The sequence below is a fragment of the Sceloporus undulatus genome, chromosome 3 (assembly GCF_019175285.1).
Source record: "Sceloporus undulatus isolate JIND9_A2432 ecotype Alabama chromosome 3, SceUnd_v1.1, whole genome shotgun sequence".
Taxonomy (NCBI): Eukaryota; Metazoa; Chordata; class Lepidosauria; order Squamata; family Phrynosomatidae; genus Sceloporus; species Sceloporus undulatus.
The window spans coordinates 202,311,515-202,325,583 of NC_056524.1; the positions used below are offsets into that span (position 1 = coordinate 202,311,515).

The window sequence follows — 14,069 nt, forward strand, 5'->3', positions numbered from 1 at the left end:
TAACATGACAGCGAACATTTTTCCTAGTAGAGATTTTTTTCCCTCACAGAATCTTTTTCACCTAAACGCTTAATCATAAGGAGGACTTGTGTAAAGCCACTACGTACAATCTTACACCCTATTATCAAAAAACATGAAAATGAGTCTACAGACACAGTAATAAAGGCCAAGAATAAAATTGAGATATTACACTACTTTACAACAACAACAACAACAACAACAACCAGGTCCACTGAAATGCCTATAATTGAGTGGCAAGGTAAAGTTCAGTGGAATACAAAGGAAGGAAATGTATAGAACCTTTTTTAAAAAATTGAAGAAGTGAAGAGCATATAACTTCCCGTATCCCATGAAGGAGGATCTATCTTAGAAAATCTCTATTTTGTTTTGGTTTAACAAGTTACAAAGGACTCCTGATTATAACAACTAACATAACTTTCTTCTAGAATTTAATTTTATGATCTATTATAAAAAGAAGTGATTATTAAGTTTGCTGAGTAGTGGTGGCAACGATGGGATGTTTGCTCAAGAGCAATTTTAAAAGAAAGAATTACTTGGCTCTTAGAAACTATAGGTGAAGTGACACTGACAGGGAGACATATTACTGTAGTATTTACATCCAGATGAAAAGGCACAGTTAAAAAATTATGAAATATTAATCATCCCTTCTATATAATTCAATAGAACAGGGCATGTTCTTAAAAAGTCACACATCCTGTATTCTTGCATGTCAAAGGAGGACAAGCCTAAATCTCTGAAGGTAATAGTGTCATGCACATTCAAATACATGTGCAGGCTTTTAGCAATGTATACAAATGCGTACATTTTAATTGTAATAATTGCATTTTGAAAATGTTCATGTAAGAACTAAAGAGTAAAATAAAATTAAAAATACAGGCAAACGAAATAAAGATGGGCATACTTTGATGCATTTCTTGTGTATATTAGTGTGCATGCTTCTATGTCTGTACAGGTGTTTTTAAAAGCTATTTGTGGTATGTTTGTGTGCCCATATATTCAGCTGCATTATATTATATAATGACACACACCTCTTTGAGGAATTCCTTTCTGAAGATCAGTATTATAGGAATTGCAATAAACACCCTAAAAATTCTAAGCAGCTCATTATATACCCCTGTCTGCTTTTATGGCTCCAAGCCAGAATATAATGATGAGCTGTAACTTGTTAAGGACAACTAATTTTTTGTTCCCGCTTGTCTCAGGGGCTTCTGTCTTACTCACTCTCACTTTACTTCACTGTTGACATGTTTCTGTTAACTGGATATCATCTGCCTGCCTTGATTTTAAGCACAAGCAGTGGGATGCATTTTTTCATGCAACAATTCTCCTTTAAGTTGCATTAGATTTGTCATTATTCTCTCATTTTCCCCTTGCACTTGTAACATTTCATCTATTCTTGCCTTTCCCCCCCCCCTTTTTTTGAGCCACGGTGCACCCACATTATGGTTTATACATGATCTTGCTCCCTTTGAAGCCGGCAGATTTCAGAGCCAGCCCTCGTCAGGAGAAGTGCCTGCTACCAATTTAGCAGGCTGAGGGCCCCGAGCTCCAACATCTCAATCTAAAGGGGGTCACAGAGTGGCACAAGCGAGTGTCAGCAAGTGCTGTTTAATTGCCAATCTAGGCTTCTCCATGGTGTTTAAAGTATAATGACCCATCACTTAATTCTGAGAAGTCCTGGCCCTGCTGCTGAATAGAATGAATATCAAAGGATGTGCTAGAACAGGGCAAGGAGCATACAATTCCTATAACTGCTATAAGTATAATAGACTTGTACTTCTGTCGTCCCATTATCACAATAATGTATTTAATTTGCTGTATACCCTTTTTAACTAGATCCCTTTCATAAAGCTATATCTGAGGAATATAATTTTTATCTCCCCGTTCCCTCTCTGACTTTTTTATCCTTAGAAAAATAAAATAAAATAATACCACCCCCTAGACAAATAAACAGGACAGCATTACAATTTTTTTAAAAAGGCTCTTTAAAAAAAAACCTTCCCAGCTGGCCTGTCTTTTCTGCATAGGCAAAAGAGAAATAACATGAAGGAATCCAGGTTTTAATTACATTTGTATATGTAGATTTGGTTTCTTTTGCCTTCCCACTTTGCAGGCTTATAAGAGGCATTATGAGGCCAGAAGTTTCTTTTTGGCTCCTGCATGCCCTATGCATCTTCAAGGCCTTCTTCCTCAGTAATCTAACCCTCATGTATTAACTGGAGGGATTGGAAAGGTTCAGGAAGGGGGGCAGATGGGGGGAATGTGGAAGCTTGCTATGTAATGCATGCTAATTTAATTATGTGCCATCATCAAAATGGATTAGCTGTTTCAGCCCATCAGGAAAGTCTAAACCTCCACCGATTTAATTAACTAGACTGAAAATCAGATGAACAGAGAATAAAACTATCATTAGGAGCAATTAGTGATTACTTAAACATAGTGCTGCCAAGCAGTTTGTAAATAAAACTAGCAGTCCTTGGAAAATTAGCTGGAATTAATTGGAGGTTGGGGCAGAGAGAGAAAATATATACTTCTAAACCTTGGGAGGATCTGGTGGGTCTTTTTATGTCAACGAAAAATGTTTTGAACTTGGGAAAGAGAAGAAATTGTCACATCCCTCCTTCTCAGTTCCCTTGCATAATAAAAGTCTGCAACCTCAGTTCTTAAATGAGGGTCAGTAAAAGGAGCGCAAAACCTGTAAGGAGCATAATCTCCTGGCTTCTCAGTATCGTAGGGTTATTGTGATGCTTTTCTCCAGTTAGTTAATAATTTGAATAAATGCAAGGGCTTTGTTATGAGAACGAATGACAAGGAGGGTATTTTCTTTTTCTTCCCAAAACCAAAAGGAAGATCATTGATTGCATAACTAAATCAGCTCATATTCTAGCAAGACCTTTTGGCTCTGTAAAGAATAGTAAAGGGAAGTAACAGATGACCCAAATTCTGGACTCATATATTTTGAACTCACCTTGACATAGAAGCATTGACAGTCAGAGCGGTTGGGTAGGGATGTCGGAATCCCCCTGTTGTGATTGGATAGACGGGTTGACCTTGCCTAAAAAGATGGAGACAGAATGAGTAAAACAACAATAGGGTATGTATTTTGGGGATTTTTTTTTAAAAAAAAATCTCTCTGCACAGTAAGCTTTATTCTCATTTGATCAGAACAAAAATCTTGGGGATTGTACAGCACGGATCAAAGGAAAGAAACACAGAACAATTTGAATGCCATAAATCTGATATGAATGGCTAATTAAATTTTATAACCTCTGCTTATGTCAACAGAGACCCTCTCCCCAAGCTGAAACTAGGTGTTTTGTTGTAATAATTAAAGGCGAAGTCTTGCTTGCTTTAATGGAGCCATCACACTAATTGAGGGCTACACATCCAAAGGAAAACAATAATGAATGTAAATTTATACCAAAATAAAGTACAGTGAATCAAAGGACTTCAGTTGCGCTTTGGGCCTCTTTCGGTATTTAGATCTCGGTGAGAAAACATTAAATTAACAGAGCTTAATTTGTAGCCTTTTGTCAGATTAACAAGTGTTGACAAGAGTTACCGGGGGAGAGTCCCCAAGAAGTATTGTGGGTAACCAATAGACAATCATACCTCATTACAATAATTAAAAAATACAGCAACATGCAAAACAGCATCCTCATGAAAGCTACACAACTTTTTCTGATTGAGGTTTATCTATGCTGGCTAGTCCTTTTCATCTGTCCTTCAAATGTGTCAACTGAATGGCTAAGTTTTTATTTGGGGAATGTGTGTACGTTTTGAGAATGTTCTGCTGAACCTATCTTGTCAGTGTTACTATGTAATAGATCCGATGTTTGTTTAATGGAAAATTGTGAAAGTGACTATCAGTTGCAAGGCTGAATCCTTTAAATGAACTTGATATTTACAATTTTTTGCCTTTCAAAAAGCTGCATGAAAGTTACAATTGAACTATATGTACAAGGAGAACAAAATGGGGGTGGAAACCCTTGATAATTTTTAATGATAAAAACCAGGAAAAGGCAAGCAGTTTTTACTCTCTGGAATCTCCTTGTGGTCATAGGCATAATGGAGGAAGCCAAATGAAGGACAAGACATTGTACAACCAAGCCTCCACTATCTGAACCTCCCTTATCTGAAATGCTTGTGACCAGAAATATTTTTCAATTTTGGATTTCTTTTTAGATTTTGGAATATTTGCATATACATAATGAGATATCTTAGCGATGGGACCCAAGTCTAAACATAAAATCCATTTATGTTTCATATACACCTTATACACACAGCCTGAAGGTAATTTTATTCATAATATTTTAATAATTTTGTGCATGAAACAAAGTTTGTGTACACTGAGCGTGCACACACAAAAGTAAAGGTATCACCATCTAAGTCACCCATGTGGACAATTTTGGGTTTGGAGTATTTTGGATTTGAGAATTCCGGATAAGGGAAACTCAACTTGTATACATAAACCAAAGCAATTGTGTTGTTTAATTGACTGTCACAGAGAAGTCACACAAGTGTGGTGATATCACATTTCAAGCTTTCTTCCCCACCCAAGTGTGAACTAGCTCTAACAAATAGCATTTGGTTTTTAAACTACAGTGGACCCTTCCCTTATGAAGGGGATCTGTTCTGGACTCCCCCCCCGCCGCATAAGGGGAAAAGGGTGTATGCTCACACACCACTGAAAATAATGGGGCATGAGCCTGCAGCATGGTGCGGTGTGTGAATCTGCAGCGTGTCATAGTGTGCGTGCTGTGGGCGCCATTGTTTTCACCCCCACGCAGCTTCCACCTAGGCTGGAGGCCACATATGGTGCACTCGCATATAGCACGGATGCACTGTATAACATTTGCCAACAACCTTAGGGATCCAACCAGTAATCTAGAGGATTTCTATCTCTAAAAGGAAACAACTGTATCCAGGAAGACATTTTGAAACCCACTGGTTCCAAACACCAATTGTGCAAATGCGTTTTGATTTATTTATAGTACAGTACAGTATAGTACAGTACCGTATAGTGATAAAATGAAATGGGCTTTTTTCATACTTTGTACCATTTCCGAATAGATTGTTTGCCTGTTAAGCTATGTGCCACATAGAAACGTTTATGAGCTATAAAAGATAAATGAATAATACAAAATAAAATAAGAGATAGAACTATGAAATTAGGGGGAGGAATGAAGGGGAGAAGGAAAAGGCTGACTCAAAATAATGATCAAAAGCACCTATCTGCTGTGGTATCTAATGGTGCCAGTGAATTTTGAACAGCTGGCCAGTTGACTTTTTCAAGGCTGTGCAAATCTTAAGTAATCTTATTTCAACTACCTTTGAACACTGGGCATGTTACAGGCCAGAAAACAATTATATACAAAGGTGCACAGTGTTAACTCTTTAATTTTGTTTTCAGATTATTGAGATCAATTACTGTGCTGCACCCATCCTTGGTCATAGACGTAAATGACGATTATCAACTAATCAACTGCAGTATCACTGATTCCTATCTATAAATCTAAACGCAAATTGTTCCCCTTCATATATAAGTCTTTCTGAACACTGCAATGACACATTTAGAAGGGCTGCTTAAATAACTTCAGACTGGGTATGGTTATAATATTCAAGGCCTAAATTATCTAAAGATAAAATTTATGGTTTTGTTGTTGGTCATATTGTAAGTAGGGAAAATAAGATTTGTTTTTTGTTTCCTTCTATATTGTTATGTATTTTATACTCTGTTAGGCTTTCCCTATAAGTGTTCATCTACTCACTTAGATTCCATTTTATTCTTACCACCTTTCAGCCCTTAAAAATATGACAAACATTAACCCAAGGCCTTAAAAGGGTTTTTAAAATAGTTTCATGCAAATGCAGTGTTTCTGAAACTAGTACCAATGAAACATATGACCAACCAAAACAGTTGAACTAGAATGAACCCGTGAAGGAAATTTTATCCTCCCTCTCTTCATATTCTCATTATAATGTTTGAAAATTAAACTTCAGGAGTCACCAGAAGTTATGACAAACAGAAAGATGCGCGCAAACTCCACTCTCATTTAACAGTCTGTGACCCATCATTTTGTTCATTTTATCTTTATTGAGCAAGTTATTGATTTGTCCACACCATAAACTGGCATCTGGCAAACATGCTTATCTCCATATACTGTACACGCTTCAGGAAAAAGAAACAAGCATGATTAAGAACCCACCCCCCCTGCCCTGCGACAATCTACAGAGAGAGGGGAGTAGGAACAGAGAGGGAGATACACATATATACAAAAATGAAAAATAAAAAATTAAGATTTGAAAAATGGAACTCCTTACTGTGGTACTAACCATCCTAGCGGATGGGGGATTTGCCCTACAGTGCCCGGTGATAGTGGATAATAAGGAGATATATCTGGAGGGTGCGGAGGCCGTGGAATTCCTAGGAAAGAGGAAAAGGAAGCATCATAAAATTGGGTCAAGGCAGGGGAGAAAATGAATTTTGAAAAGAAAAAGGAGGCAGGAAAATCATACAAATTTCTACATCGTAAGTGCCACACTTTGTGCCTTTTATAACTCTACTTCCTATTCTCAAGACATGGCCTGCTGCCTTCACCTATCCTCCCCAGAGTGGCCTACTTAAGTACAGTAAGCAAATGAGACTCTGTTAGAGAAGTAGGACATTTGATCTGTTTTCTTCCCCACAGTCAAAGACCATGCAGGACTTTGTTCTTCCAAAGTCTTAAAAGGATGGAGGCTCCCACCCTACTTTCATTTTGTACCATCATGTGTGTCGTCTCCTTGTGCGGCCACCTTCAGGTCACTGAAAAGGTACTTTTTAAAATAAACCATTTTATGGCTGCGGTGTCTTTCTACTTCCAAAGGTTCCTTTCTCAAGTCAATATCACCCACAGTGTTTTAACCATTTGTTTTGTTTTGAACTGGAGTTAGTTTATTTATTTAATAAACATTTATTTAATATACATTGATACTCTTTAACATTCTTCAGCTGCTTCTTCCACAACATTGAGCTGCTTTTTCCACAACGTTCTCTATGCAGGATGGTACAACTGTTTGTACCATCTCAAACTATGTGTTAGAGAACACATCAGCAAATCTAAGTTCATTAATGACTAAGAAAAGGCTCAAAGGGTAAAATCTTAGTCCATTACTCAGCTGATGGCTGGCTAAGTTTAGGATGATGTTCTGGGCTTCTCCACCAGCAGGCTGTTGGCAAAACAGAATGCCATAGCTATATTTAGGCATGCTCCACTGTGGAGCAAGTGGTAAGCAAGTGGCTTTGGACTACCACCCTCCATTCAAAATTACTCCTTTTTCCCTGGGAAGGGATGATAATTTATGCCATTTTGTATACTGAGGAGAGGGGGGCGGGAAGCAATCCCTGCTCCTTGCTTCTTTCAAAGACATGGGTGATGCAAGGCAGGCTAAATACATGTACAGTGATGGATCAGTTCACCTCCAGCTCCATATTGGGTTATTCTGCCCATTATTAAATCTAAAATTAAACTCTTAGAATAAGATATAGAATGCTATATTGACCAAGGGTCTGTATTAACAGGAGATACAGTTGGTCCTCCATATCTGCCCCGATTGCGTTTTGAAGAGGAGTGGGATATAAATAATAATAATAATAATAATAATTATTATTATTATTATTATTATTATTATTTGAATATTTTGAGCTATGGATTATTATTATTATTGTTGTTGTTGTTGTTATTATTATTATTATTATTATTATTATTATTATTATTATTATTATTATTATCCATAGCTTGAAAATATTCAAAATATATAAATTCCAAAAAACAAATCTTGATTTTGCCATAAGGGGCATCATTTTATTATCCATTGTATTTAATGGGACTTGGTATCCACCTGGGGGGAGGGACTTGGAACCAAACCCCAGTGGGTACCAAGGGCCCACTGTACAACATCGGAAAGATTAAACCAATTCACATTGAATGTTTCAACTTAACATAAGACATTAATACAATCATGGACACAATATGGGACAGAAAGTCTTTTAGTCTTCACTCTGATTTTTATGGGGATTATCACACAGAGGCACTTACGCGGGCGAAACGTTGCAGAACTGTTTCAGAAGCGTGAAGGTGAGATCGTCCGTTGCACTTCTAAAACATAATCGAGGCTTCCCATTTTCCTTCTGTCAACAAAGCGTTCATGAATAAGCCAGGAGAAGCCATTTTTTGAATAATGGGATATTCCATTATTCAAAAAGTGGCTTCTCCTGGCTTCTCCATGAACGCTTCGTTGACGGAAGGAAAGTGGGAAGCCTCAATTACGTTTTAGAAGTGCAATGGACAGTCCCACCTTCGCGCTTCTGAAACAGTTCTGCAATTTTTCGCCCACATAAGTGCCTCCATGTGATAATCCCCAAAGTTTTCCTTACAATTTGCATATTATCCCATATTGTGTCCATGATTGTGTCCCCTACAATTTGCATATTGTCCCATATTGTGTCCATGATTGTGTTAATGTCAATTTAATAGTTTTTTTTTCCTATGCAAATTGCAAACATGGGAGCAGGACTGATTAGATTTGGCCCAATGAGGTACCCTTCCCTCTAGATAAGATTCTCTATGCTTAGTTTTATATAGGAAGAAAGAAAAAGCAGAGATAAGAGCACACAACATGTCAAAGGTAAAGTACTTCAAAATGGCTTAAGAAAGAAGGATATTGCGAAGTGACACATCAGAGGAGGCTACCCCTGAATATGTTTCCTGGATCAGAGAAGAAGTACATCCAGCACATGTCTACAAATCTCACATTCCATTTTGTAATGCAGGCTAAAGATTGGGAGCACTGTGCTTCCATAAGAATAACATATTGATTGTAACTTGTACCAGTGCTACTCAAACACTGGATCTGCACTGCAGAAATAATGCAGTTTGACACCACTTTAACTGCCACAGTTCCAGCCTATGAAATCCTGGTATTTGTAGTTTGTTGTGGTAACAGAGCTCTATAACAAAGAAGGCTAAATTTCTCACAAAACTACTAATCCCAAAATTCTATAACAATGAGCATGGCAGATACAGTGCTGTCAAAATTTTTGCAGTGCAGCTGCTGCCACAGTGATCACTCATTAACTGATGCTGGTCCATAGCAATTGGCTACTAGTATTTCATGAGTTTCCAGGAAAGGAAGGAAGGAAGGAAATGGGCATAAATATGGCATCAGTCACTGGCACACTGGGGGGAAATTGCTGGTCCCTCACTGACTGCTTGAGAGACACTAATTTATACAAATATATACACAATTTGGCTCAATATAAAATAAGCAAAAAAATATAGACCAATTTGGTGCAAATATCCAGACTTTTAACACCCCCTAACCAGTAACAAAGCCAACCAATAACAAATTGTATTCTCAAATTTGTCACAAAGAATATAGTGAGTAGCCAGAATCAACCAATCTTGGTTCTCCATCAACATGTGTGAAATATGTATTTCAAAACATGTTTGTTGTGTGTTAACTTGACAAGCTGATGGGATTTTTGGTTTCTTTCTTTCTTTCTTTCTTTCTTTCTTTCTTTCTGCTTTACCTGTATGCCTTTTAGCCTGGAAATCACTCAAAAAATGACAAAAAAAAACCCCTAATAGAGAATGGTATTTATTAAATACCATTTAATTGACAATCATTTTACAATACAGTGGGCTCTCTCCTTACGCGGGGATGCATTCCAGACCGTCCCCCCGCGTAAGGAAACATCTGTATATGCTTGTTCCCCATAGAAAACAATGGGTGTGTGTGCACGTGGTGGTGGTGCAGCGCGTGCGTGCGTGCACTTCATTGTTTATACTGTTGTGCGACTTCCGCATAAGCAGGAAGCCACATATAGTGCGCCCACGTATGGCGCGGGCACACTGTACTAATCTTGAATAAAATAATTTATTATTATTATTATTATTATTATTATTATTATTATTTACTTTGGCTTTGTTGAGGGCTTTTTTAAAAAATAAAGATAATACTGTTCTTTCAGGCAAAAGAAATTTAAAGAATGAAATCACTGAAACACTTTGTTCAGAACTACCCCTGTAGGATCTCCAGGGCTTCCAATGGTTAAATAGTATGTAGCTGTACAGACTGCACTGCTCATATCCCTGAAGCTTCTCAAACAAGTACATTTTATAAGGTTGATTTCTCAAAGGAACACAGGTCTTGACAATATAGCAAAAACAGAATTAAGAACATTAAAAGGAAAAGACACTATATAGAAAGCTGAAAAAACATTTTTTTAAAAAAAGTCATTCAGGGAGCTTTTAATCTCTAAATGAAATCTTCCTGTGTGATATTTCTGGGCAGATGCAGCTTTTTCTCCATTACAAAAACCAAACAGATTAACTGGGATTTAACTATACAGTGGGCTGTTTGCACACTTGAAAGAATGTTCACAGAAGAAAAGTAAACAGTCTACAGACACTAATCATATGTTTTACGATAACTATTTAAAGACTATTCCCTGTACTACCATTATTTGAATTGGTGTCAGACTATGCTGCCATGAACTTGCAATACTCAAAGATGGATGGATGAGGCTCCTTTTAAACCTATGCAACATGAGCATTAAATGCAATCCAAAAGTAGCCCAACTGTGGCAGGCAGGGGGCGAAATTGATGTGCTACTTCATTCATTCACAAAGTGAGTTTGGATACATTATCTAAATATGTTAATCACAACTGCAGCAATTCCTTAACAAGCTCTGACATGTATTCACAGTTTCAAATTTACTTTTTAATTAACTTGCAGGGATTTGGACTAACCAAAAGAAGAAGAAGAGTAACACATGCTCTCTCAGGGCTCTGTGCAGTCTGAAGAACAAAGACTGACACTATTACATTCTCTAGGGCAACAGGCTAACAAGAGTTTTTTAGTTAACAAAGTAAGTCAAGCCCAATCTTTAACACTAATACATCTAAGCAGGGTTTAGAGCACCATGTATACAATAATCAGCCTTTAGACTCAAGTAAAAAAAAAAGCAGCAGAGGAGCTCAGTGTAACAGCAAAATGTCCCAACCTGTGACATGTATACAATTTGAACTTGAGAGTTCATTTAACATGGGATTAAAGGTTATGCACAATATCTCTGGAACAGTCCCACAGTAAAATTGACTAACTAATCCCAGGAATTGCACATAGAATTTTGGTTTGTTTAAAAAGAGAATGATTAGTTAATGTGCAGATATAATTGGGGCAGACTTATTTTGTCCAAGAGAAAAGCTAAATAGCATAAGAGAACACTTAATTACCATAATTTAAAAACCAAGGATCAAGAAACTGCTCTGAAATGGAGAGCACTGAACAAACTGTTTTAAAATAGAGTTTAATCTCTGTTTAAAATCTGTACATAAAACTTAGTAAGATCATTTGCATTGTTTGTCTTACCATGGAAACTTAATTTTTTCCTTTTCTAGGAAAGTTTTCCATGATTTTAAAGTAGTTAATTATTTAATTAGCTATACCTGTATTCAAAACAGCAGCTCATTGGAATAGTGGGTACCTACATAGTATTATACGTGATTTTAAAAGAAAGAGTGTAACACTGGGGACAGTGATGTTTTCCTTATTTGGTTTAAGTCAATATATCACATCAATCGTGGATGTTAAAAATGGAGCACACTGTAGTTATCTCTGTTTACTTGTTATCACTAAAATGGAATCGAGGCCTAAATGATAGGGCTCGCATCCTGAGGTCAATTCTGTAGACAATTATGTCCAATGTTATAACCAACATGCTTATTTTTCGTCATTTGAAAACTGCTGTTTTATTATACTTAGTCCTAAGCACATATTCTCTCCCTTATTTCCCCACAAACTTTCCTCAGTTGATTTAACTCTATGATATTCCAGAAAATTTGCTTCCCCAAAGCCTTTCCCTTTCTCACATGCATCTCTCCACAATAACCCTTTCAACTTACCTGTTTTTGGATCTACATCAGCTGGTAAGTGTGGAGGAGGATTCCCTGGTGTGAAGTGCTCATTGCTATATGTAATAAGCGGCGTAAGAGGATGTACATGGTGTGGGTGCTGCACAACTGGGACTTTGTTAGACTGTGAAAAAAGAAAATGAAAATTGTGTTGGAAAAGTGCTCCATTAAGAAAGGCATCCAGCATAAATGTTAAGGTAGCAGTTCAGAAACATACACCAAAGCACAACACTATAAAAATAGTTATAGATGTTTACAGTACACACACAGCACAATCATGCATCAAAAATACTTTCAGTTATTGACTCTTCTTTTGTTATACAAAATGCTAACACATCTTTAGCCCTTGAAGTCTATCTCTTTATTAGGAAGGTTGACCAAGATTAAGTCATTCAAAGGATCATAATAGATTGCATCCAATGACTTGTAAAATAAAGTCTCTCTGGTTCTTTCTTATATATTGCTCTGTTCCTTGTATCACTGTGAATCAAACAGATTTTTTTTCATACTGTGTAGAGTGTCCACGCACTGCTTCGGGAAATCTTTCCCTTATGGACAAAGGATGTTTACAGTTCCTCTGTTTTAAATGGGTTTAATTTAAGGCATGATGCTTGCTTGCACTGTGAAATCCTGAGGGCTTTATTATCACAAAATAAAGAAGCCTAAGGGAGCAATTGATTGTTATCAAGTATAGGAGATTGCAGGATCACTTTCAACTAGGAGCAGCTGCCAGTAATGTAACATCTAAACTGCTGACACACAGATCACATCCACAGTCAGATGTGTGCACTGCAGAGTTCATTCCAGGACACACAAGACTGGCCACAAGTGAGACCTATGTGTCAGTGGTTCAAAAGTTATATTATTAGCAGGCATGAACAGGCCAGAGCCAATTGTCCACTTACTATACAAGTAACATGTTAACATTCCTCCTGCCCTAATGATAATTAAAGGAAAAATCTTTAAAAGAAAGAAAGTTGGACTCTGGAAAATTTAACCCTAGAAGCAGCAACCAACTTTCCCCCTACTGCCCTTTTTAATCTCATCTTCAGCGTATGATTACATTCAACTCTACTCCTTCTTTACACTGAAGCATTTATTTACATTTATATATCCCCTGCATCATTTTGTGGTTTTGTAAAAATCCAAATGGCCTGGAGAGGAAAAAGTCATTTTGGAGTAGTTAGTCTATTAAACAGTACAGAACACCCAGACATTCATTGTCATATCGCCAAGGAGATCTGACTAAGGCTGAAATCCTATACACACTTACCTGCAGGTTATGTCCCACTGAATTCTAGGGGACTTATTCATTAGCAGGCATGTATAGGACTGTGCTGAAATGTTCAGGTTCATCACACCACAACAACATGCAATCCTGAATGGAAGTGAGGGGATGTGGGATAGGAACTGGCACTTAAACCCGTACTTCTAATTGTAAAGAACATAATCCAATGAAGAAGTTTCAAACCAATGAAAAGCTATTATTCATTCACAAAAGAAAAAGAAGCAAAGAGGGAAAGAAATAATGTAAAAAGAAAACATAAATGTTTGTGTGGAAGGGGGAATGACCTGATACAGCTTGTATTCACAAGTTCACCAAGAAAAAAATTAAACAGAAAGAAGCAAATCACTGAGCCATTTTACTGCAAGTAATCCAATTGCAACAGAAGATGGGGGAGGGGGGAAATGAACCCTATTCCCTATAGAGGATTTACACTAAAATCCTACAACAGGGACATTTAACCAGATTACGTAGCAGCAAAGATAAAGAGGCTAGTATTAGATGACGAATGGATTAGAGTCAACTTTCATTTTCAAATGTGTCTTCATTTCCTTTTATTACTTTAAGTAAGGAACAATTTGCATTAACATCAAGTAAAAGGAATTACATTAAAAGAATCAGGAACAGGAGCGCCACCTCAGTCCAGGAGCTGTCAGAGTGTTCACAATTATCCTCAACTTGGATTCGCAATAGCAATTCCAAAAAATGGAATGGACTCTTTACAGCAGAATATCTGAAATTTTTTGTTTCTAATAATAATAATAATAATAATAATAATAATAATAATAATAATAATAATAAT

At 37.0% G+C, this 14,069-nt stretch overlaps 1 protein-coding gene across 26 annotated transcripts in view; it reads right to left on the reverse strand.

Moving 5' to 3' along the window:
- Window positions 1–14,069, reverse strand: part of TCF7L2 (transcription factor 7 like 2) — a 248,517-nt gene that overhangs the window by 29,642 nt on the left and 204,806 nt on the right. For all 26 annotated transcript variants that reach the window (XM_042456236.1, XM_042456241.1, XM_042456239.1 and 23 more), the window contains exons 5-7: window positions 11,974–12,106; window positions 6,346–6,448; window positions 2,990–3,076 (exon numbers count right to left, since the gene is read on the reverse strand). In XM_042456236.1, coding sequence (XP_042312170.1) covers window positions 2,990–3,076; window positions 6,346–6,448; window positions 11,974–12,106 — 323 coding nt within the window. The remainder of the gene's footprint in view (window positions 1–2,989; window positions 3,077–6,345; window positions 6,449–11,973; window positions 12,107–14,069) is intronic.